At 45.1% G+C, this 24035-nt stretch overlaps 2 protein-coding genes across 4 annotated transcripts in view; one reads left to right on the forward strand and one right to left on the reverse strand.

Annotated features, from left to right (window-relative positions):
* Positions 1 to 1458: 1458 nt before the first annotated feature.
* On the reverse strand, positions 1459 to 9844 carry Icmt (isoprenylcysteine carboxylmethyltransferase ste14). Its single transcript, XM_084599385.1, has 4 exons — positions 9627 to 9844; positions 8601 to 8862; positions 5467 to 5684; positions 1459 to 5073 (listed from the first exon to the last, which is right to left on the reverse strand). The coding sequence occupies exons 1-4, from the start codon at positions 9828 to 9830 to the stop codon at positions 4891 to 4893; spliced, it is 867 nt and encodes a 288-aa protein (XP_084455511.1). The 5' UTR covers positions 9831 to 9844; the 3' UTR covers positions 1459 to 4890.
* A 278-nt stretch (positions 9845 to 10122) lies between these two features.
* Positions 10123 to 24035, forward strand: part of Ack-like (activated Cdc42 kinase-like) — a 94667-nt gene continuing 80754 nt past the window's right edge. The window contains exon 1 of one of the 3 annotated variants that reach the window (XM_084599388.1): positions 10123 to 10322. Coding sequence is in view for 1 of the 3 variants with exons in the window: in XM_084599387.1 (XP_084455513.1) it covers positions 12027 to 12073 (47 nt within the window). In the remaining 2 variants the exon portion in view is untranslated. Of the gene's footprint in view, positions 10323 to 11936; positions 12074 to 12234; positions 12610 to 24035 lie in introns of those variants that run through there. The other 2 variants (XM_084599387.1, XM_084599389.1) reach the window with 2 other exon arrangements.

Genomic DNA, 24035 nt, shown 5'->3' on the forward strand with positions numbered 1-24035 from the left:
TCTCATTTACTTTGGGAATGCCCTGCTTTTTCTACTGGATGCCCCGAGATCGAACCCTACCGCCTGAACTACCGTTCCCTTCTAGAAACTGATGCTAACACACAGATGATATTTGCCAAGTATGGCTCGCTTAGTGGCCTGGTTAGAGCAATGTGATTCGAGTGACGACCTAAACAATGAAGATTATGTCTACTCCCCTTTATCCCCATTCATGGCCATGAGCCTTCCCATTCAATAAAGGACATTCAATCAATCACCCCAGGTGGTCGAAATTATTCCGTAGCCCTCCACTACGGCTCCTCTTTCTCTATTTCCACTTTCACTCCCACCTTCCGCCCTTCTTTTACCGCGCGGTTGAGGTGTCCGCAGAACGAAATTACTCTGTAGCCCTCCACTACGGCTCCTCTTTCCACTTTCGCTCCCTCCTTCCTCCCTTCCCTTACCGCACGGTTGAGGTGTCCGCAGAAAAACAAGTGAGACAGTTACCGCGCCTTTCCCTTCCTATAAATCAATCAATCAGTTCCCTTACCGCACGGTTCAGATCCACAGAAACAAGTGTGATAGATACTGCGCCTTTCCTTTCCTGTGAATCAGTTATTAAATTTCCAGTTGGTAAATTACCCAATTGGAGTCAGCTGCGTTCCTTGACTAGTAGTTCATTGCCCAATCAATACATCCATATACTGAATCCACCAGCAATTATTCTGCTTCATGCTCATGGTGGGCAATTTTCAAAATCATTTTCATTACAGAATTTTGACGAGCAAGTAAGTATTGGTGTGATTGTGATAGCAATAAAAGTCCCCATTTGAGAAAATATGTATATGGCATCCCATGACTGTCATGAAATTCGCTGGTTGGTTAACTGGGTGGAAGAGTTGCCAGACATAGCAGAATTCTGGCTAGTGTTCTGGCTGAGCTGGCACTGAGGCAGATCTGGCAAATATGCCGCAAGTACTCTTGCGTGCCACACATGTGCTGCAGTTCAGGCTGTTTCACACAGCACTCAGCTTTTTTTTACACCCAACAAAGTTTATACAAACTGCTACAGTCGTTGCTTCATCAGATTATTCCCACATTCCTCACATATTTCAGTATTGGAAATTTAGGAGAAGCTGGTTGCAAAGGCAGGACAACTAAAAATAATTAAGTGCACCTAGACTAGACAGGTGTACAGCAAAAAAAAAAAAAAAAAAAAAAAAAAAAAAAAAAAAAAAAAAAGAAACCAGAACATTTACAAAGGCCGAGAAGCTGCCCTGAGGCACCATACTCTTGCCTTGAAAACATGGAGGAGGGAAAGAGAGGGCTATGATGGACAATGATGAGGACAGAGAAGAGGTGAAAATATGCATAGCAACACGACCAAAACGTCTATTCACAGCTAAATGCAGTAACCTGTGCTGCATACAGCAAGGCAAATAATTAATACTAAAACAACTTACAAGAGATGTTGCTTTGGTACATATATAGTAACAGTGTCCAAATTATTTGTTTATTGGGGCTCATAGTAGTAACATTGAACATTATGTGTGAACATTTAAACCCAGTGCATAAACTGCTGAGAGGCATGAAAACCACTTCTGAAGCAGTAGAATATGGCCCAAGCAATGATAACATCATGTCCAATCAGGAAAAATTGCAAGTGCTCATATGTACAAGGCTAAAACAAATGACCACAGATGTATATTCAAAATATAAAGATGTAGACACACCAAAATTTTGGTACTTGTTCATGAGATCAACCCCTGTACATAGCATTCAAAGATTAAAGAAAACATTTCTCAGTTGAAACCTTGGCAGTCATGCAGGCATTGTGAAATCGGGGTGTAGATAAGCTACATGTGAAAGCATTGAAAAATATCTATAGTGGCTATTCTCCACAAAAGTAGTAGCAAAATTCCCACAAAGAAGGTGTTAGGCAAGGATACATAATCTCTCTAATACTATTCACTACTTGCTTAGAGGAAGTATTCAGAGACATGGATTGAGAACAATGAGGGATAAGGGTTTGTTTAGAATACCCTCCGTAACCTGCAATATGCTGATCACATTACCTTGTTAAGCAACTCAGGAGACAAATTGCAAAGGATGATTAATAATGCATGTTCAATATCATATTCAACATGTTCAGCGTCGTCAGAGAGGTTTGGTTTGGTTTATGGGGTTTAACATCCCAAGCGACTCAGGCTATGAGAGACACCATAGAGGAGAACTCTGGAAATTTCGACCAGCTGGATTCTTTAATGTGCACTGACATCGCACGGCACATAGGCACCTTGCTTTTTGTTTTACTTCCATCGAAAAGCAAGCGGCTGCCACGGCAGCCGCTTGCTTTGGCACTGAAAATTGCATAAAACCAACTGATAGGACCTCTTGTGGTGAGACGCTGTCATTATCACTGTACTACATCACGTGGCATCTTGGGAAAAAAATCAGATTTTCTTAAGTTCAATGGGGTTTTTTTTCGTGTAATAATTGCTCTGTGCCTTTTCTTATATTTTACACTCTCTGCAGTGCACCCTTCAATAAAAGCCAACCCTCCTTCGCATCGTCTATGATGTGCTTTTAGAATTTGTCGCCATATGGTGCCACAGTGTTTTGAAATCCTTAGATGAAGCAGGAACCATGGCCCACTAAAACCTATGCCAACGAGGCGTACGTTCTTGTGCCATAACAGCCTTGAGTGTGGAAACTGAAATGGATGCTACACTACTAAAAATGTGTGATTACTTTCCGGCAGGCGAGATATATATTGGTTTTATGTATGTCACTCTTGTCGACACCTAGCGGCTATCGTGGTCGCTGGTTAAGGTTTCCAGCATTGACCTACATAAAAACAGGTGCCCACACTGATAAGAAAATTCTGTGTAAAAATTTGTTATACAGTTTCTAATAAAACTGATATGGAATCGACCACTTAATACAGGAAGCTTCTACTGGGCCGAAAAAAATTGGATGCCTGAATTTCAATGTTCTGCCCCTTTATATTGAGCACTATGCAAAAAGCTTTGTATCAAAAAATGGTAGTGTTAATGTTAAGAAACAGGAACATGCAGAGCGCATCAGGGAATAATTACTCCTAATTGACTTTTTGCAAATACAGCTTTGGGAAGGCTTGCATGACGGCTGCTGTGAATTTAAAAAAACAAAGCAGCGATCACACTGTAACTTTTCTGCAACTCAACATAACCTCAATGCATCTGTGACATCACAGGAACCATCAAATTGTTTGAAAGTGAAACTGCGTGAAAGAAAAAATTACGTTAACTACATTTATCGCTTTCTTGTACAATCCATGCAGATAATATTTATGTTTTGTAATGTCCTGCACATAGTTCCAAAGAAAGAACGTGCAACAAAACTTTGGTGTGTCTGCTCCTTTAATTTCTTTCAGCAACTTCCACATGCTTTTGTATTATGCATGTTTGGGTAATTCAAATGTAGCATGATGTCATGTTTGTAGCACTTGGAACATACATAAACACAGTTGCTCCATCTCAGCATCTCAGCAACAATTGGAGATTCACTACTTATAAATATGGATATTGACACATACTGATGACAGCACGCATTTGATATCAAGTTCCTTCATCAAAACGATTCCTCCCGAAGTATACTAGAAAGTTCACATTTAAAAATGGCATGCAAATACAGCTAGCATTAACACTGCACACCTTTGTTTGCTGGCATTCAAGTACATAAGATACCACAATCTTGAACATGACAAAATTCATGCATTTGGTTGCACAAAAACGGGACCACATAACGAGCTAAATTTGCACATAGTAGTCAAAGGTTTAGCTACTATAAGGGGTGAGCACTATCTCCATAGCCAAAGCTTTTACTGTTAATCTGAGTAACACATTTTTAAATAATTCTTATGAGAGTTTATTTTATGGACTTCTCTGGTCAATCTCATCATTCTCTGAAGCTTCACATTTTGCAGCCAGCAAGAAAAACTTTGAGTACTTTAATCAAGAAAGAGCTTCTGTTTGAGCAACTAAATAATAAAAAAATGCCAGCATGATGAAAAAGAAGTGCCAGTTGAGTGCCACTTCTACTTTTCAGTCACTTAAGCAACAAAAGAACTGTACAGCTAACAAGGCACATGTAAAAGACAACCACAGCTTACCCATATCTGAACACAATTTACAAACTCTACCAATCATAAGAACAGCTGTGCCAATACTCAAAAGCATGGAGAAAGAACAGGGTTTGCTCAAGGGTATGACCGTGTTACCTGTCTCAGCTAGAGCAGTTTGTAGGCTTGGCATAGTGCCCATTCATACAGAGCACTAACACACACACTTACACAAACCTAGTACCATCACTGCACAACAAACACACAGAATGCTTACTCCAGGGTGACACTGTCTCCTGCTGCACAGGACTGCAGGGCAAAGCACACTGGTAAATTTGGTTGAACCTTTATTCTCACCATGAAGCGAGAAGTGCAAGGGGGAGGTGTGTGCAGCACAAAATATTTCCTTATGAAAACACTTATCACATTTCCTCTCGTGAACACTAATCTGGCATTAGAATAAGTACTACTACAGCATAAAACAAATGGCTCATCATTCATGCAACACTGAGATTGTCACACTGAGCCGTCTATACTGTGCCACTGCACCATTTGACTTTCGAGCAAGAAGGTAGAGCAAAAATTTGCAAAGTTCAAAACCACAAGTCAAAATGAAAGTTCCATGGGAAAAACAAGCTAAAAAGCACTGTGCATGTAAGCAACAAAACAAGAGTTTGTTGCACACAAGCAACAAGCTGGAACGCTCAAGTCTGCTCATGTACAAAAGGCGATGTTGAGAAACACAGTCTGCACAACGCTCACAGTAGGCTTTCAAAGTTACGTGGCACAATCACCAAAACCAAGGAATTTCAAACTTCAGCACGGAATCCGTAGATGAAAGGTAGGCCGGTGCAAGTCCGCTTCTGATATTGCACATAATCTTCGCCAAAGAAAGTTAGCAAAGTGATTTCTTCTTCTTCAACCCTTGTCCTGAAGAACTTCCACGAGACCACAGTGTAGGCTACGATGCAGAATGGGTTGACTAGGACAACCTGTTGTACCGAAAAAGAAGAGATTAAATGTTGCAGTTGTAAAGAGTCATAAATATAATCAAGTATTACAAAAGCAATCATGTGACCATGGTGACTTGTAAAAAAATTTGTTTACAAAGTGGCACTTGCGAAAAAGAAAAGTGTCATTCCTAAATCAAGCTGTATTCAAGCAATGTGAATATTACACAGGCTAGGCAACAACACTGTGCAAGTTCCAAGTTGGTCAATGTATACCATGTTCTGCACAAGCACTGAGAGCAAGCCATCTTAGAAATTTGCTCAAGAGCCACCTCATCATTTGTATGGGAATCCAGCCACCTCCAAAGGGCCCAACAAAGAAAAGCAGAGCAGATTCAGGGACAAATAGATGTGAAATTAAAAAAAAAGACAGACCTGTGTGCCAATGGACCACAGGAACCAGCCAACGTAGGATGGATGCCGGCAGATGGCGTAAACACCATGAGTGATCAGCACGTGCCCCTGCTCTCGATGGTTCTGAATAATGTGATTGAAATTGGTGCCTGCAGTGAGCATGGCTGCCTTACGAAGTCCTTCGCCAGTCAGGCACATCAGGAGGCCCAAATAGCTGACCCACCACACCTGCTTTAGACCTGGCACAAAGAATGGGTTGCAAGAAAATACATTTTTCTCAATTCACTACCATAAAAAATGCCTCAAACAAGTAAACGAAATGGTGACAACGTGAAAGAATTAAAATACACTCATCGTCATCAAATGGATTATACACACTGCAGGGCAAACGCCTCTCCCATACACCTCCAATTAACCCTGTCCTAAAAAAATGAACTGGCTGCTGTCAAAGTTCCTCAGTGCAAACCAGCATAGAAACAGACAAAGATGGGTGATGCACACTGAGAGACCTAACATAGAAGTGCAAAGTGTCAGCTCCTAAATCACAACCATACCAAAGTTGACTACAAGCCTGAGCTGTGCGTAGCATATCCGTTTCTTTTTCACAAAATACCCAAAGCTAGCTGGATAACTGAGATGTCAACTCAGTGCAGTACAACATTGCATGCCGTGCCTGCACACAGGTCTTTTTTTCTCAACATATTCTTTGTTGTCACACTTGTATGTTTTTGCTTTCCAGAAATTAAAAAGTGCGAATTTGCTTGGTGTTTAATTACAGTAAGTTAAAAGAATCCTAACTTTTCTTTTTATGTGACACAAGCGAGCACCCAGGTGGCATCATACTTTTACTCAGTCTTTTTGACCTCAAAAGTTGGACAGCAGTATGCCTGAACGCTTTAACGCAAAAAGTACTCTCAATGCTAAAAGTAAAGTAACTAGTAGAAGGACAACTTTAACTTATTTTACTTGGTAAGATGATCAAAAAGCACCTGAATGTCAATTATTAAACTTCGGAACAAATCCATTGTGGTGCACCTAAACCAAAAAATTAACTCCTAAAGGAGTAGAGACACCACACTTTAGCTGCATATTCTTTCTTTAGAATGGCATGCAGCAGACTGCAAGGTATGAAAAGTCACACAGATTGCATTAAAAATCAACAAGTAACTTATAATTGACTTTTTTCTCGCATACAGCTTCAGTTTTGACTGCCGAACGATGGCTGTGATGTTGCAAACAAGTTGAGTTCATGTGAGGCAAACAAAACCGTAGTATGGTCGCTGCTTTGCTCATTTTCTTTTGCACCAAGTCTTTTGCAAGCCTGCCCCGAGAGATAGAATCACAAAAAAATGAGTAAGCAGTGATTATACGGCAGCTTCTTCATGACCCACATGAACTATCTGCGACATCGCAGCTGTGGTTCAGTGGTTTAAGTTGAAACTGAAGGAGTAAGAAAAACTCAATTATAAGTTATTCAGCAGATGTATGTGAATTCCGCACCAAGACTCAAGTACACCATTGTCTTGAACACTATTCCAAAGAGAGAAAAAATGTGCATTAAAAAATCTAGTGTTGTGTCTGACATGTTTTGGTACAGTGTCCATAACCTATTAGCAATAAAATATATTCACCCACATTGTGAGGAGGTATATCAAAGCTGTAACTGTAAATGCAGCAAAAGGTTAAATTTTCACATAGGCGTTCTGAAATGCTTGGGGCCAATACTGTTTAAGTAATCACATTTTGGGAATTTTTGAATTTTTAAACTCAGATTGCACACTATCATGCACTTCCATATGACCACTGATTTTAACTCATTTTGTTTTAGTTATGACAAATTTCACTTAATTCTGGGCAATGGCAGCATATTTATGAACTGAGAAAAGCTGATATACGAGCTTAGCCTTCAGTATCAAACTAAGTATTTATAGGTGCGGTGAATATATCTCAACTGAGAACACAATGCTTTACATTGCAGATCTTTACATTGCAGAAAACCATGAAGCATGCATCCATTCTGTCAACAGCACAGTCTACAGTGGGGATGATGATGGTGATAGTGATGGTAGTCCCTTTGTAGCTGGTGGGCACTGGGTTGACGTCCACCCACTACAATTGCCCCTCGACAGCCAACAGCAGAAATTTTATGAAGACAGATTACAGCGCGATTTTCACAGTTTCCACTTGAGCAGCGACAGCTATCTCATTAGGAAAATTCCACGACAACAAACGAGATCGTAATGAAGTATGTTGCTTTGATGGCTCTGTGGTGCAATGTATTAGTGCTGCGTTTTTGAAAGCGAAAAGTGGCAGCTCGAATCCACTTAATCTTTCTTTTTCTCTCTCTCTCTTTTTTATTGTGTTAACCTACCAGATAATTTTCTGAACATGCATGCAACAAAATTCAAGGGAGGGATTGGGGAGGACTTAAGCTTTGCTTTCAAGGGCAAGATACAATAGCATTAAGGGGTGTCTCCAGATCCCTAGGATACAGTTCAGCAAACAGTCTGAGATGTCATTGTGCCATATGACCATGGAAGGTTGCCCGAGGCTGAGGAGAATCTCGTGTCTTAGGTGCGGTGCAAGACCAATTGGCTAGGGCTGACAGATTTGTGATGGTTTTTGTAATAGGATCATTGCGTGATTGGTTCTCAGGTGGCCTCTGCCCTTGGCAACCCTTGGAATAGGATGGCCATCCGCGGCAGTGTACCCCAGGTACAAATAAGCTTCAGTATTAAGCGAGGGACGTGATAGCTTTAAGAGGTCCCTCAGGATTCCAATGCTGCCATTCACCAGACTGTCTGCAACAAGTGTGCCTTGGATGACCGTGCGGTTGTGAGAGACCTACCACAATATTTAAATGGTTTAATGTACAAAGCGTGCAAGACAACCCAGTGGATGATCAGTTGGTTCATAAGGGTTTAACGTTCCAAAGCGACACTGGCTGTAAGGGATGCCACAGTGGAGGGCTCTAGAAATTTCGACATGCGGCATACGAAAGCCTTGCATTTCGCCTCCATCAAAATGCCACCGCTGCGGCCGAGATCGAACCCTTGTCCTCAGGATCAGCATAACCACTTAGCCATCACGGTCGGGCAGTGATTGTTCTGGAGCATCTATACAGCCGAAGTTGGACAAATATTGCATGAGCATACCAGGAACGAGGCTCCTTTCAATTAGGAATTCCAGCCAGCTGCATGCTGCTGCCACACCATATTCCCGACTGTGGTTCAGCAGGAACGAGTCCAGAGTCAACGACTTGGGATTTGTGACAGCTGTCACAAAGTATTCGGAGAAGTGGAAGGCGCTGAGCAGCGCTAGGTACCAGCCGAATACCACCCACGAGTCGGTTCCATGAAGTATTGTGAGAATGCCAAGACCTGTTCCGGTGCCAAGCAGTGCCGCCCGCCACACGACCTTTCAAAGAAGAGCAAGAGCGTTGTAAGAAATCAGATACTCGTTCAGTTAATTCTTGAAGTTTACTAATGAATAAATTGTGGACTAACAGGTTACGCTTCATAAGACTTACTTGACATTGGAACCTGCATTCTTGCTACAAGCAGGGCTCTAATGCTTACATATAGAACACTCCTTCTTTACACACCGCAAAGCAATATTTATTTTTGTGGTTCTCCCGGCAACAGCCACGACTCTTAGAGGTCACAAGAAACAATGTAGTTATTTCAAGTTAAAGATCTGATTTTTATAAATGCAATAATTAAATTCAGTCTCTGTGATGGTTCCGTTAAAGAGCACCATACTCTACTAATCCAGGGTTCGTATTTCGAGTTTGCGTCGTTATCGAAAATGTCGCTATCCCTCCGACCTCGAGTCATCTCATTGGTGGAAACGCCGGAACGTGATGTTGCTACCTCTTCCGGTTTCGTAGTGGTAACATCCGCTTCCGGCGTTTCAACCAATCAGATGACTCGAGGTCACGTGTGATAGCGACACTCCGATAACGACGCAAACTCGGAATACGGGCCCAGCTGTTGCAATAGCAACGGCGATAAGGAGCGCTCGGCCTCGCATGTAGGAGTAAATTTTATTTCCAGCACTCAGCTGGCTGAATAGGTCGCTATGAAAGAACTTTGCATGAAACCCAGTAAAATCAAACTGCAGAGCCAGAAAAGTGCGCGATATTGATCGAGAATTAAGTGGTACGCTGGTACCAAACATACCTTGTACGCGTTTCCACGGGGTTTATAGAAAAAGAAAAGGACGCCGTGAATACAAATCGAATACACCGTCGCCAGCAAAAGCCAGTAGTCTTCGACGACATAATACAGCAGCTGGCCAAACGATCCAAAGAGAGAAATCAGTACGACGCTGGCGGCTAAGCAAAAGCAGTAAAGGCTGATCCTCCCATTCGTGCTAAGCGCCATGATTGATGCGTCGCGGCAGCTGTGCAGCTCTTGCGCCTCCTACGTACCGACAAGTCAACATAAGGAACCAAATTGCGCTCTTTTAGGTAAATTTTACGTAAAATAATATAATAATGATAAAAAATGCAGATGCAATGTTGTAATAAATTAATTTTTTATGGCCAGTAAATATGGATTTTGTTTTTCAAAACCGAAAGCGAAACTACTTTCAAACAAAATTTTGGCTTGGCTACATTGTGTTTACGTCATGAGAGCGGAAGTTCTCAAACGCAACTTCCTGTATTTGGCATGAAGCTTGTGTGTTTGTGCGGTTGGGTGAGCGGCGGGTCTTGCACTTCTGTTTTTTGTCGCGGCGGCTGTTGTGCGTACACATACAAAGAGTGCTTAGGGGCATGACTCACAGTTAGGAGACCTTTTAGTGACAATTTGGACGTTACTAAGCCCTTCCTTGTTCGTCCTACATGGATATCCGGCCTGCGTGACACTTGCAAAGTAAGTTCTTCCGAACTGTCTATCCGCGATCCGTCTGCCTTTCTTTTTGCTGCCTGCTCGCGAGTTTGTCCGGCCCGAGATACATACCATCGCCGCGACAGTCACGTTTTAGCCGTGTTTCGAGGCTGTCTTACTTTAGCAAGCGCATCGGCTGGTTATTTCAACTTTTTTTTCAGGTTTGTTTTGTTTTGGTAATGGTATGTGCCCTTGTTGCGCTTGGCAAACGAGCAAGTTATCGTCGGGAAGCAGTTCTTTGAGTTCGCGGGGCATATGAGACACATCCGCGAGCTGTATGACCAGTTTGGCTAAACAAGGACTGCTGGCTTCCAGTCTTCGTTGGTGTTTTCTCTGAGATGCGGTAAAATTGTATTTTAATTTCTGGCAGGGCAATTAGCACAGCTTCTCCACTTCACTTGAAAGCATATATTGCTGTTCCCTCGCGAGTGGTATCGCTCAAAACTCGCAAGCGCTCTTTTTCAGCCGTTGATTTTCTTCAGAATGGATTTTGTGTTTGCCGCATCTTTGCCGCTTCTAAAACTTCCATAGATTTGACGAGCATTTCAATGGGAAATGTTCTGCTTCTACATACTTCTGAAAATCACGCCTGCCTCTTGTTATTTTTGCAGGCAGAGTCGTGTAAGTTGCTACTTGTAAATCAGCAAACAATCTACCATCATTGGGAGTAACTCTCTTTTTAAATAATTTACTTCTTTGCTGTGTATGGTAATCCTGTGCAAGGTTTTTGGGGAGTGAGGCTGGGGAGACGATCACTTGCGTTTTTGTCATCATATCTGTTACTCGACGCCTCATCCTCTTCGCATCGCTGAGGGGGCGAACACCATCCGATCGGTCGAGGAGAGGGGGCCGACGCCTTTTGTGTCGCCGTTGATTTCGCTTTCGCGTACCGCACTTTCCGGTCTGCTCCTCGCAGGTGTCGCATTCTCGCAGCATGTCGGATGAAACCTGCGCCTGTACCGTGTAAACCCGATATTGTGTGGAACATTTGCTTCGTTCGGCGCTAATTTATTTTGGGGTTGCTCAACACATCATGTCTAGAACGTTGGAATGATATAACGTCATGTGAAGGTTGCCATTTTTCAAACAGGTCGTTTACATCAGATGATGAAGGTAAACCAGGAAGTTGAATACTGAAGAAATTCGACACAATATAACTTCCTTGACAAAAAGATGTGAAAATGGCTTGACTAAGGACTACAGCGCGTAGATCAGCAGCAAAAAAACATCGAAAAATAAAATCTTGACTAATTTCGTTATATGTAATATATAACCATAGTAAAATAGACATGTTATCCTAGAAGCTAAGCCGTTTTGTAAGTGCAACGCGCTTCGGGACTTGCACACAAGCGATATAACACAAGAACGAACGAAAAAAAAAAAAAGAAAATGAGTGCTATGTATAGCAATCCACAAGCAAACCAAGACACAAAAATATCCAATCGAATTTGTGACGTGAGCAGCGCGATGCGCTTGATCACATTTCTAGAATTGGCGGCGATTTCTTGCTACGCCGACGTCAAAACATTATCGTCTGCTTGACAGCTACTTGAAGAGTGTACGGGAAGGGCCACAGCGAAATCGGTGGCGCGCTATCAAAACGCTCTCGCGACTGATGTCGATTGTTTTTTGTTTCTGTGCGCGCGCTCAAAAGTGTTTGGACTGTTGTGTGTGCTGCGCTTGCATACTATGTCCCTTACTTCGTACCTTGCCTCTGCGGCTGCATTTAGATGGAGGTGAGATGCAGTCACATCGACAATCGTCGCTCTGTAGTTTGTTTGTTTGCTTTTTTTTTTTTTTTTCGCATTTCAGTGCAGCTCCCACTACACCGTGGGCCAAAATTAAGCGGAAACCGTGCAGCTCGCCACTGCTTGCACGTCGTTTTCCCGTCGGCCTCTGACATTTCGGTGGTTGTTCTCTGCCAGTCGCCGTGTCCGCGTCTCTTTGTGTGTGTCCGCCGAATGACACTCGTGGTGTGCGTGTGAATTACAGCCCGGGATTACTTTAGCGGTGACCCACTAATCGGCTAATGCGCGCAGGCGAGCTCGCTTGTCGGCCCGCAGAAACGCCCCGCGAGTGATAGCAGCAGCGGAGTCCCCCACCCCATTTCGCCAGACAGCGAGCAGCAGGCTCCGTACGTTGGTCGCGAATGCTTTTGGCCCGTATGTCGTCCGGCCGCACCGTTTCTTCTCGTCGTCGATTTTCGTGTTTCTGCCACTGTCGAGAACTGGGGGCGCCGTCGGTCGAAGCTCATCGTGACTTTGCTTTTGAGGTGAGTCAGGCCGCGTGTACGTGAAGTTTTAGAGCGTCGTAATGCCGTTGAGTCAGGCTCGAGCAACCCGTCTCTACCACTGCATGGTCTCCGTTGACAGCGACGTAATGTGGCTGAGTCAGGCCTCGAGTGAGAGAGAAAACTTTGACGTGTGAAAGGGGCCAGTTGCAAAGCCACCTATAAAATTCTAGATGGCGCTGGCCGTTGTCGGCCGGACATAGTTTTCCGAAAGGAAATTTGGGCACTGAATAAGGCAGTGTAAACCGGCATGCGCAATGCCTCTCTCAATTCAGAGCATGGCTGGCACGCCGCAGTTGATATTTTGGGCGATAGAGTGGCGCAGAAAGAGCCGCGTCTGACCAACGCCTTAATTTTTTCGAAGTCTTTACCCGCTTCTGCTGGCGGCGACGCTTAATTTGCGTGCAAACTAGAGTTACTGTATATGCTACCAAAGGTAGCATATACAGTAACTCTAGTGCAAACTGGTCAGCCACTCAGCTGTAAGTTTGGCGTGCTCCCGTCACCGACAGTTGATTAGACCAGCAGGACCATTGCCTCTCCCATTGTCACCGATTAACCCTATAGCTGCTGCCACTCTACCTCGCAAACTTTCTATCTCATCTACCGGCCTTAATTACCTTCCCTTAAAATGCACCAGGTTGCCCTAAAGCAACATCGAAGAAAAAAACAAACTAGTTACTGGTAACTATATGAAGTCTTGAAGCAATACCCTGCCGCGTTCTTACAGGGCTGTCTCGTCTTGATTCATGCAGTCGTGCTGGGCTGCGTACCTTTTTCGCGCACTTCGATCGGAAGCCACGAAAATCCTCGTTGCGTTGAGCAACACGTCTTGATCCGGTCTGATGCGGAACCCAGTTGCGGAGCTCCCATTCCGTAGCTGGAATGGTGGAGACCGATGCTTAGGAAAAGTAGATTCCTTGCTCAACAAGCGCCTGCGCTCAGTTTTTCCCGCGTCTTACCGAGCGTGCAATATTGGTAGGGAAGCATGTAGGACCCTTGACCCTAAAATATGTTCAGGATGCCCCAGCCAAATGTGTCAAGATCTAGAGATTAAAAAAAAAAAATGCAAAGTGTTCTTGCTTGAAATCAAGTGAACGTTGTTAGGAGTCGTATGTTTTTTCGTTCCGCCTGCAACCTGCCGCGGTGGCTCAGTGTTTACAGCGCTCAACTGCTGAACCCAAGGCCGCGGGATCAAATCCCGGTGGCCGCATTTCGGTGGAGGCGAAACGCAACGTGCCCGTGTGCTGTGCGATGTCAGTGCACGTTGAAGAACCCCAGGTGGTCGAAATTTCCAGAGCCCTCCACTTTGGGACGCTTTTCCGCCTACTTGAATAATTGGTTGAAATCAATCAGCTTTTGAACGTTACAAGAGAAAAATATATATTGTTTGCGTGTGTTAATTCATCGTCACATAGAAAGCATATCTCAGTAAACGACAAAGGACTAGTCACTGCGCTATGCTTTCTGTTTGAACTCAGTTGCTTTCAACGAGGCCCTTGTGTGCGGGAAAATGAAAGCTCGCGAAGTTCACAGAACATCAAGTGACAGTGCGCGATCCGTGCTTCCGAATGTTCTGCGATAGAAATCATGCTTCGATTAGAAATAGAAAGCGAAACGGAGCATTTTACTTTTGGGGAGTGCGTTTTTACTGTTTCTGGTTGGACCGCGGCGCATTAGTGCATCGGGTACGTCCTAAGCCGGTCTGTTGCCTAGCGGCAGGTGTAGGCCCCCACCTGGCCCAACCGGTCGTCAACGGCAGCGGCCGAGCCTGCGTATGTCATTTTTACCGAAACAGCCCTGTTTCGTGTATATTTCGTTTTGTTTATAAACCTATTAATGACAGCGCTTTATCAGTTTAAGAAATATGCGCACCGTTTCTGAGTGCAAACATGCGCACCGTTTCTGATTGCGTCTTCGTTCTAAGATCAGGCATTTTACAATTGAATTGTACCCTTGCGCCAAATTGCTACAAACTAATTACTGCTTTCGAATTGGGTAGTGCCCTGCGTCGGCAATTCAGGGAGACATAACATTGGGTCGCCGCAGTTTCAAAGGGAAACAACTTACAATGGACATGACGGTCTTAAACTTTCATATTTTTTATGCCACTACGCGAACCGCCATCGCTCCGGCGAAGTTTCGGTGCGTGTTTGAAGCCGCCACCTTTTTTATTATTATTATTATTATTTTTTTTAATCGTTTAGAAGCGCGAGCAGCGCACGCATCAAGGTGGAGGCCGACCGGCGTCCTCAGGCTTGCGTTTCCTTAAATTCAAATTTCGTCAGAGTGACTTGGACTATCGTGGTGGAAGAAAATAGCGCAAGCGACTGGACGAGGAAGTAGACACAACACGAGCGCTGACTAACAACTAAATGTATTCAATGCGTGTGAGCGACACATGCGCAGAAAGGGAAAAGAAGGGTCATAACGTCAACGCAAAAAATTCCATGCTCATCACTAAGAGTTAAGATAGGCCAGCTCGTGGCGCGTTAACGAAACGGAAGGTATGCTTGCGCATGAAGCCCCTTTGTGGGCGATGATAAAGGCTTCAAAGATTTCCCTGGTATGTCTTTCAAAATAACATTTCAGAGTGACGCACTGTTCAAAAAGCGGACACAATGGACTAGCCGGCAGAGTTAGGATTGGTCGCTCGGTTAGGCCTATAGTGTGAGCCAGTCGATAGAAAGTTACCTTAAATTATGACGCATCAGTAATTGGGGGTGCAATTCACGTGCTCAATTATGGCTCTCGAATAAACGACGCACATGCATCTGCCAGCATGTCCTCTTTGCTGAGCATTGACAACTGGCATGTCTTATGAGGGATAGCTCGCGCCGACGCTACGATCTAATAACTGACAGTCATTCTTTTATAAAGCCCGTTTGTGAAAATCTCTGGTAACACAGCCGACGGCAAAAATTGCACCTAGGCGCCATCTGCCCTTCCATTGTGCAACTTTATGACCCAGCCGTTCCGCCATTTGTGCGGATCAGGGTTAGGTTGAGCTTGCACTTGCTGACATCGTGAGGGTGGCCAAGTCCGATTGATTGCTTCTTGTGAAGGAAGCACAAATTTGCCTAAAATGTGACTGAAGTGGCTGACAGAAATGACCGGGGAGGCTTTACAAAGCCTGCGCTTTGGAGAGAACGGAGAGCCACACATACGCACATTTTGAGCTGCTGTACTTGCGAGTATATACAGAGTCTGCGCTCTGCAATTAAACGATGTATGGCATACAGTAGATGCGCGATAATTCTAACTCGAGTAATTCGCACTTTCGGTTAATTGAAACAAATTAAATATTTCGTTCGTGAGGTATATAGTTTCAACGCATTTTATATCCTAATTTTTGCTGCGATACCTCTTACATTCGCGTTGAAAACATTTTTTTTCTCCAGAAAAGCCCCCCCCCCCCCCCCCCATCAGGCGGCACGTCACGGCATAGTTTCGTTTTCTGGTGTTCGCTACAGTATCCCGCTGTAGTAGCGGCTATCGGAAGAGCATCAGCGAGCCAAGCTGTGCGCCATTTTGTGCTGATTGGCGCTTCAGTCGTGTTTGAGGCTTCTCGCTTTTCGGGAGCGTAGCTTGTTCCCTTGGCATGGTCCATCTAATTATTCCTCTGCGATGAAGATGTCCGTTCGTCATGATCTGCTTATTGTGTGGTGATGAGATCGCTGCATGGACGCCGTTACTTGTAAGGAGGCTCCTCTAACCGCACCTGTGAAGGAAGCCGCGGAAAGCCGTACTATTTGGATCAGTTTTTGATATCTCCGAAGCTTGGCATGTAGTGCAGAATGACGTAACTGCGATAAATCGCGACTTTGGCGTCGTTTTCACAAGGGCAGCCGACCGTTGCCTATTTTTTTCACGAGTTAAATTTGCTCAGTTACAAATATTCTATTTACTATTTATTAGCCGTTCATTAATCCGACCTCTACATTACTTTTTTTTTTTTTTTTTTTTCAGTCCCGTGTTGTCCCAGTGAATGTGGTTTTAATATTTTGGGAAACCAGTGCAGTAATTTTTTGTTTTTGTTTTAGCCACACACTCAGTTGGGTACTGCTTGCAGAGCGCACATATGTGCTTGCTTTCCGCCCATATTTTATGCCGTGTTGCAAGGAAGCCGGGCAATGATTCTTAAAGGTAGGCTTTTTAGATGTGAAAGCTGCTTCTACGGCACAATTGCATCATTGTTGGATCAGGAAACAGGGGAAATAAGCTGGTTGACTGACTTCGATAAATCAGTTAACCAGAGATGGGAAAATGCAATTTCAAACCTAGATCGAAACGTTTGGAGAGCTGAAACATTGCATAAAAGTGAGAAACAAGCATCGAAGTTCAAGGCAAATTCCGGTAACTGCGCGCGTTGATTAATGGATTTCGCGGTCGGAAACAGATCCGACAATTTCGATGGCGCTTGCTCGTCGACGAGTGATGATCAGTGCAGCGTCGCCATGTACGGGACAAGCTTTGCGCTTTTGTGTCCGCGACAAGGCCGTTGAGCATTTTACGAACTGTGTTTCACGTCGGCCTCGCAGTTGTGGCCGCTTTCTTTCTCTCAGCCGCGCAGCGTTCTTTTTCCGCTCGCTTCTTCCCTCTCGCCCGAGAGAGCGCTCGTGCAACGAACTTTACAGCCGGGTCACGCGTTCAGTGCGTCGCGCGTGGGCCGACAACGAAACAACCGACGGCAGAAAAGCCCCTCCACTTCTGGACCTTGTGCGCTGTGTTTACACTCGGAAAAGGGGGAACGGCGCGAAAAGCCGGGGCTCTAGCCACTCGAGCGCCGCTGGCGCGAGCGTTGGTTTGTTGCGGCACGTGATTTTGAGGAGCAGAAAGGGTGCTTTCACTCTAGGCCCTGTTCGCGTCTTTCTCCTCCTTCATCGATAAACAGTGCAAGTACAAGGTACGAGTTTGAGAGACGGTTGATACACTTTTGTCGTTTTTTTTTAGCCACTGCCTTGTCCGCCGCATCCATACGCGTCTCCTCTTCATTTCATTCTCTGTTGCTATGTTATTATACCTCGGGCTTACTGCTTCGTTTGCGAAAAGTCCGCTTAGTCTCTCCCCCCCCCCCCCCCCCCTCCCCTTCGCTACACTCCTGGTACAGAGCGACGATTTTAATCAGTCAATAAAGAAATGAGTGGTGGTAGAACGCCCGAGAAGAAAATGTGGCAACTGGTTGTGGTGGTAGTGGTAATAATCTCCAACAAATACAGCGTATAGGCGTCAACCAATCCGCCTACACGACGGCCTTGAGCCCTTGGACCCGGGCGGCGTGTTCGGCCAGTCGGATTACACCTAGCTGAGTCTCAGGGTGTGAGCTCAACAGTATTCTCCCGAAATTCTTGTGTTTTTGACTGTTCATTTATATATTTTTTATTTCTGGACACGTGCATCGCCTTATCCTGACAAAGTTTGCACCTATCTGAGAATTGTTCTGACTTAGGGTAGCTGGGTTCGGAAAAATCCTTGCTTGTAAGCGCCTCGGGCTCTATATTTTTGGATCCATCTCCCGTTCCGTCTGTCATTGGTCCAGCATACCGCTGACGCGGCCTACGCGAGCCTTCTATCTCTCCCAACCCCAACCGGGAGGACTGGGTGGCGACCCTGCTTGGCTGCTCTGACCTACAGGCCCAAAAGCCCTTGGTGGAGCGCGCCCGTACTAGGGACTCCACCTAGTGCTTGTGAGGACCAGCCCCTTAAGGGTTGATCCAATAAAACCTCCATGTATATTTCATTTCGAATTATAAAATGTCTTTCTCCTCCTCCTCCAACATACTAGGACGAAAAAAAAAAAAACAATTTTGGGAAATACGATTTCGGAGAAGGAACCTGCAAAGGAAGTTGAGTTGGTCCATGGGCAAACCCAACCAGGGGAAGTCGGCGATTGCAATCTACCAGGCCGGAGAACGCAGTCTGCAAACTGGAAAGAATGAGAAAAGGCATATGATGAAGACTTTATCGTTCTCAGTTAAAGTAGGGGAGAAAGGCAGATTTAAAAACGGTTAGCGCTATGCATTTGCAGTACTAGTTACGCAAAAGACGAACGGTTGGGCTTTTTTTTTTTTTTTTTTTTTTTTTTTTCAGAATTATGCAATCGCACACACGCGCTCGTCGGCTGTAGGCGAGGAAGTGAGGAGAGGATGAGCGCAAACGCGCCGCGCCTTTGGAAATGGCGCGGTCCAGCGTGCTGCGTCATATGCATGCAGCTACGTAACCTTGTAGCGCAGCGGGCGCGATCCGGTAAACGGTTCGCGAGCTGCTCGGTGCTCCCTTGCGCTCACTAGCCACCGCCGCCATTGTTATACGCAGCGTTTCGCGAGGCGGCATGCTGGACTGAACACTGCTTCTTTAAAACAAGTATATTTTACAAAAATTCTATAACCGCTAGCTGCAGGGCATTGTTTGTATGATGTAGGGTTGTCCGACCTGACCGGATAGTATGTATTAAGATTGTTCGTTAGTAATCTGTTCCAGTTGATATGCACTGAATAAAATGATGCACCATGCTAGTTTGGGGATGTGAGTCTGGACAATCGCGTTTTCACCTGAAGAGAAACGTCGAAAGAACGAGGATCCACCTGACCCAAACATCGGCTAAGACGCGGCGACTCCGTTCCGGTGACAGCGCCTATAGCTCTACACGGGCTGGAGTCGGCCAGGGTATTGCCGGGCCGGCCCGTGGGCTTTTTCGCCGGGCCTGAAGTTGTGGGCCCTGGGACGGGCTTGGTCATGCCTGGGCGTTACAGCAGCGGCAGGGCTGAAATAGAGCCATATGAGGCGCGCTGAGAAATATTAATTTACTTTTTACCCACTGAGGGGGTCTACAGGGATGTGGCCCTACCGCGGCCGCCGCGCTTTATAGGGGCGAAATACATTGCACCCGTGTCCCGTGTGATGCACAGAATCCCAAGTGGTCGAAATGATGCGGAGCCCTCCACTACGGCGACCCTCGCCTTAGGACGTACGCAATACCATTTGATTTTCGGTCATAATGAAAGGCGACCAATCCGGCCAAGAAAAACCGTGAAATATGGTCATAAAAAAAAAAAAAAAAGTCGTTTCACTGCTTGCGAAAATGTATTAATATTACACATCGCTGGGCGTAAAATACGGTTAATTAAAATGTTGATGGAACGCAAAGTAGTTTATTACGGGCGTAGGAACCCTTTCCATCTACCTCTTGAACTTCCGTGTTCCCCTATTATCTCTGCGCGTCTATGAGATCACTGTTCCAAGAGCCGACCGGGAGGACACTCCTCGTCATTTTGTATTCAGAAGTCAGTTGTCTTAAGGCATTACTGCGACTTGAGCTTCTTTATCGGCCATTTCTAAGAGTCCACTTGCTCATAGTGAGCAATTTATTTCACACGTTGCTTTGAGTACAGGCCCGGGCTGGCCTCAGCGGAGCGATAATTTAGCGGCCCTATAGGCTTAAAGCCGCGGGCCTGTGCGGGGCTCGGGCCACGCCGGTCCAATGCTGTAGCAGCGAGCGCCTACGAGAAACTGCTGTCAGCAGCCGGTGGGGGCTCGCGTACGCTTCTTGAATGCGTCGTTTCGCTGGACGCGTTTCTTGATCTTTGACCTTGCTGGAAGCGCGCGCTTCTCGTCCACCTCGTGACCAGGGAGAAATGGATTCCTCTTTCCTTTCCTTACTTGTGATAGACAACGTGGTCGACCCACTCAGCCTGTTTGTCTTTATAGCTTATCAGTATGCGCGAGAGCTCTGTTTTTCCCACTGAGCGCGGATCGGTTTACGTGACCCACTTCAGGCGCAAACCACAGCAGCTAAAAGGGTGGGTCGCGGACACTTCGTGGAAGACCTTAGTTTCACGTGAGCGGCAGTGCTCGATCTAGATTACAGCACGTTGATCACTACCAGAGAACGTCGCTTTGGTACTTTTAAGGTAATGCGCCCGGACGCTATTTACATTTTCCGCATGTGGCAAATATTTTAATGCGGCCTGAACTTCGACACGGCAGCAGACGAGAAACACGCCCTTGACGCTTCCTTTAGTCGATAAATTCACGCACTCTTGCGACATTGTGAGCGAATTCAGCCCCGACGTGTAAATAGCGTAGGCACTACGAGTGCATTACATCGGGGCTATAAAATCCGGGTAAGTACCACAACAGACATGGGAATACAGCAAGGAATGCCCGAGATGAGCGCAAGAAATGGATCAAATTAAACATAAATATGTGGCAGAACTGGAATACTTAAAATGAACATGTTGGAAAAGGCAGCGTAATAAACACATGAATTTTGCTTTTGCACCCACAACGCCGAGGCCGGGTTTTATGGAGAACGGGCCCTTTAACGCTACCACTTTGTTTTTTTATTTTTTTTTTTAAGGTCGGAAAAAACTATCAAAAGCTGTGAGTTGGTCCAACGTTCTACTCTTTATTGTATTGAAAACTTGGTGCTCTCGACACCTATACGCTTCTCGGGTTCCCCAGGGCGGCGCTTTGTCGCCTCCCACAGTAAAGTCACTGGGGCCACGATCGCGTATGTACAGCCTTTATCAAAAGTTTACAGCCCAGAGGCCTTTGCTTTTAAGCCGTATAGTATGACTTCTGTAATAATCGTGGAAGTCCTAGCCGTTGGAGAGGGTAGGACGAAAACTCTTCTTGCCTTCAGCAAGTATAGAAACCTGGGAATGCATAACGAGCCACATAGTATCGCTCAGATGTAGACCCCCTGGGCTTTAAACTTTTGATAAAGGTTGTACGTACGTCGAATAGTGACGCGATTGCATATATGCGAGTTAAAGCGCGCGAAGTTGACCAGCTGTTGCGCCCTCCTCTGCAACTGATTGACTCAAAAATGGCGCAGTGTTCCGCTTCTTATCTCCCGCTTCTGCGTTTCAGATGAGTTATAACGTAGATGCAGATGGGTTTACTTGGTCACGCATATCGCTCGGGCACTTGCCCTTGAACAGCCGTTCGCCGTTTAGGTAGTATACTTTGTGTCCCTTGCATATTTGTTGCGCTGCCATGAGCCACATTTTGGAATGAATGTGCCAGTAACTGAATGACGTCGGTAATAACGTATGTAAAAGCTACGCACGAGATAATGGTCACTATTATTTTTCAGCGCTCTAGTATCCGTTCAGTCGCACGTTTACAAGCATTGCAATGCGACTTTATTATAGCGATGTCATCAAACGCACAAGGATAAAAGATGAGGAACAAAAGCGCCGAGCTTAGCCGTCACATTTCTTACGAAAAAAAAAATATAAATAAATATATATATATATATATATATATATATATATATATATATATATATAAATATATATATATATATATATATATATATATATATATATATATATATATATATATATATATATATATATATATATATATATATATATATATTCCTGGCTGTCAGTAGCACACGTGAACACGTTTCCATGTTGTGCGAATCATGGGAAGTAAGCTGAAAACGGCTGACGAAACGTTGGACGCATTTCATATCACGAAAGCGGAGCAAAGCTGCCTTGCAGGTGATATTTTAATAGCTTTTATAATGCTGATATCAGATTATTCGCGCTTTTTTCGATAATTCAGCTGTCATCCAAGTGCCTTGCATGGTTGCACCTGTGTAGGCCAGTGAGCGTGTCTCTGCCTTCAATAAATAGTTGCGAGTAGCGTTTGCATTTCATCATCGGCTTTTACGGTTGTCCTGCCCTTTGGCGCTCAATAACATCCCTACAATGTCTGACAGTAAACTTTTTGTAGCGTGGTGACTTCAGTCTGAAGGAATATACGAGAGGGTCAGAAATTATCCGAAATGTAGCTAAACCTTTATTTTAATACAGATTACAAACTGAACTTAACATAATTTTTTCATTATAGTTCCCCTCTTTGTTTTTACTTTTTGTTTTTTTTTCTGACGTACATTGCCCGTCGTTGCATAAGCTTCCTGATGCCCTCAGAAAAAAGGTTTTCGGCTGAGCATGTAGCCACGCTCATGCACCGCGTCCTTCATATCTTGGCCCGCGAAGTGAATCGACGGCCCCTCAATGCCTCTGAGTGGACCAAACAAGTGGTAGTCAGCAGGGGCAAGATCAGGACTGTGCGGAGGATGGGCCATTACTTCAGACTTCAGTTTCTGGAGCTTTTCAGCACTGTGGAGAGCTGTGTTGTCGAGCAACACAACAGCTTTCGGCAGTAAAGTCCCTGGGCTTTGCTTCGAATTGCAGGCTTTAGGTTGTCAGTAGGCATCTCGCTGTAACGCGCACAGTTTATTGTTGTGCTTCCCTCCTGATAAGATTCAAATACTGGGCCTTTTGCTCACAAAAAAAAAAAAAAAAAAAAAAAAGAAAGAAAGAAAACGATATCGGTTCCGCTGCGGATGGTTCAATTTCTATTGAACATTCCGACTGGGGATGTTTCAATTCCATACCCCGCCCTGTACTCCCCGGCTCCTAAAGGTGTATCCCGGTTTCATCAGTAGTGATGTTTCTAAGCAGCCGTTACCTTCGATACTCCAGTAACCAATGTTTTTGACACAATCCAAGCTTGTTAAGCCCCGCCGGGGTGGCACAGGGGTTAGGGCGCTCGACTACCTAGCCCAAGGGTGCGGGATCGAATCCCGGCCTCTTCGGCCTCTTTTCCGTGGTGGGGAAAAGCAAGGCGGCCGAGTTCTGTGCGATGTCAGTCCGCGTTAAAGAACCCCAGGTGGTCTTAATTTTCGGAGCCTCCACTGCGGCGTCTCTCATAACCCGAGCAGCTTTGGGACGTTAAACGCCAAAAACCAAGCATGTTTGTTTATGCAATACTGTATTGTTTTAAGAAATCCAAGACTTCTATGGGGGATTCCGTATGCAGAACCATGACTAATTAGCACACGATGTGCCACATCATCAATAGTCACTCGTCTAACTGAACCATGTCTAGTGCTTGTTCAATGTCAACACTTGTGACCGTTGCATAACACGTGTGACCATTTTTGAATTTCTCCATCCATTCGTGTACATTCCGTGGCGGCAAGACACTATTCCCATATTGTGCCGAAAGTCTGATGGATTGATAACCTTCAGACCACAAAAACCGGATCGCTACTCGATGATGGCTGGGCGGTTAGAGTGCTGTCCAGCTGAGAGGTTCCAAACTCTTCCCACGAGAGGCGAAACGCAGAGGCGCCAGTCTACTGTGGTCGTAATTACCGGAGCACTCCACTACGGCGTCCCTCATGGCAGATGTCGCCTAAAAGCCACATGACATACACCAAGGCAGAGGTGGGCAACCTCATGAGGTTTCGACCTCATGAGGTCGACCTCAACCTCAAAATGACCTCAACCTCACGGAGTGAGGTGAGGTTGAGGTGAGGTCGACGATAGCTGGAAATGTTTTGAGTGAGGTCTCGAAATTGGACCTCAACCTCACGCGTGAGT

The sequence above is a fragment of the Amblyomma maculatum genome, chromosome 3, assembly GCF_055883805.1.
Source record: "Amblyomma maculatum isolate TAMU_Amacu chromosome 3, ASM5588380v1, whole genome shotgun sequence".
In the NCBI taxonomy this organism is placed as follows: domain Eukaryota; kingdom Metazoa; phylum Arthropoda; class Arachnida; order Ixodida; family Ixodidae; genus Amblyomma; species Amblyomma maculatum.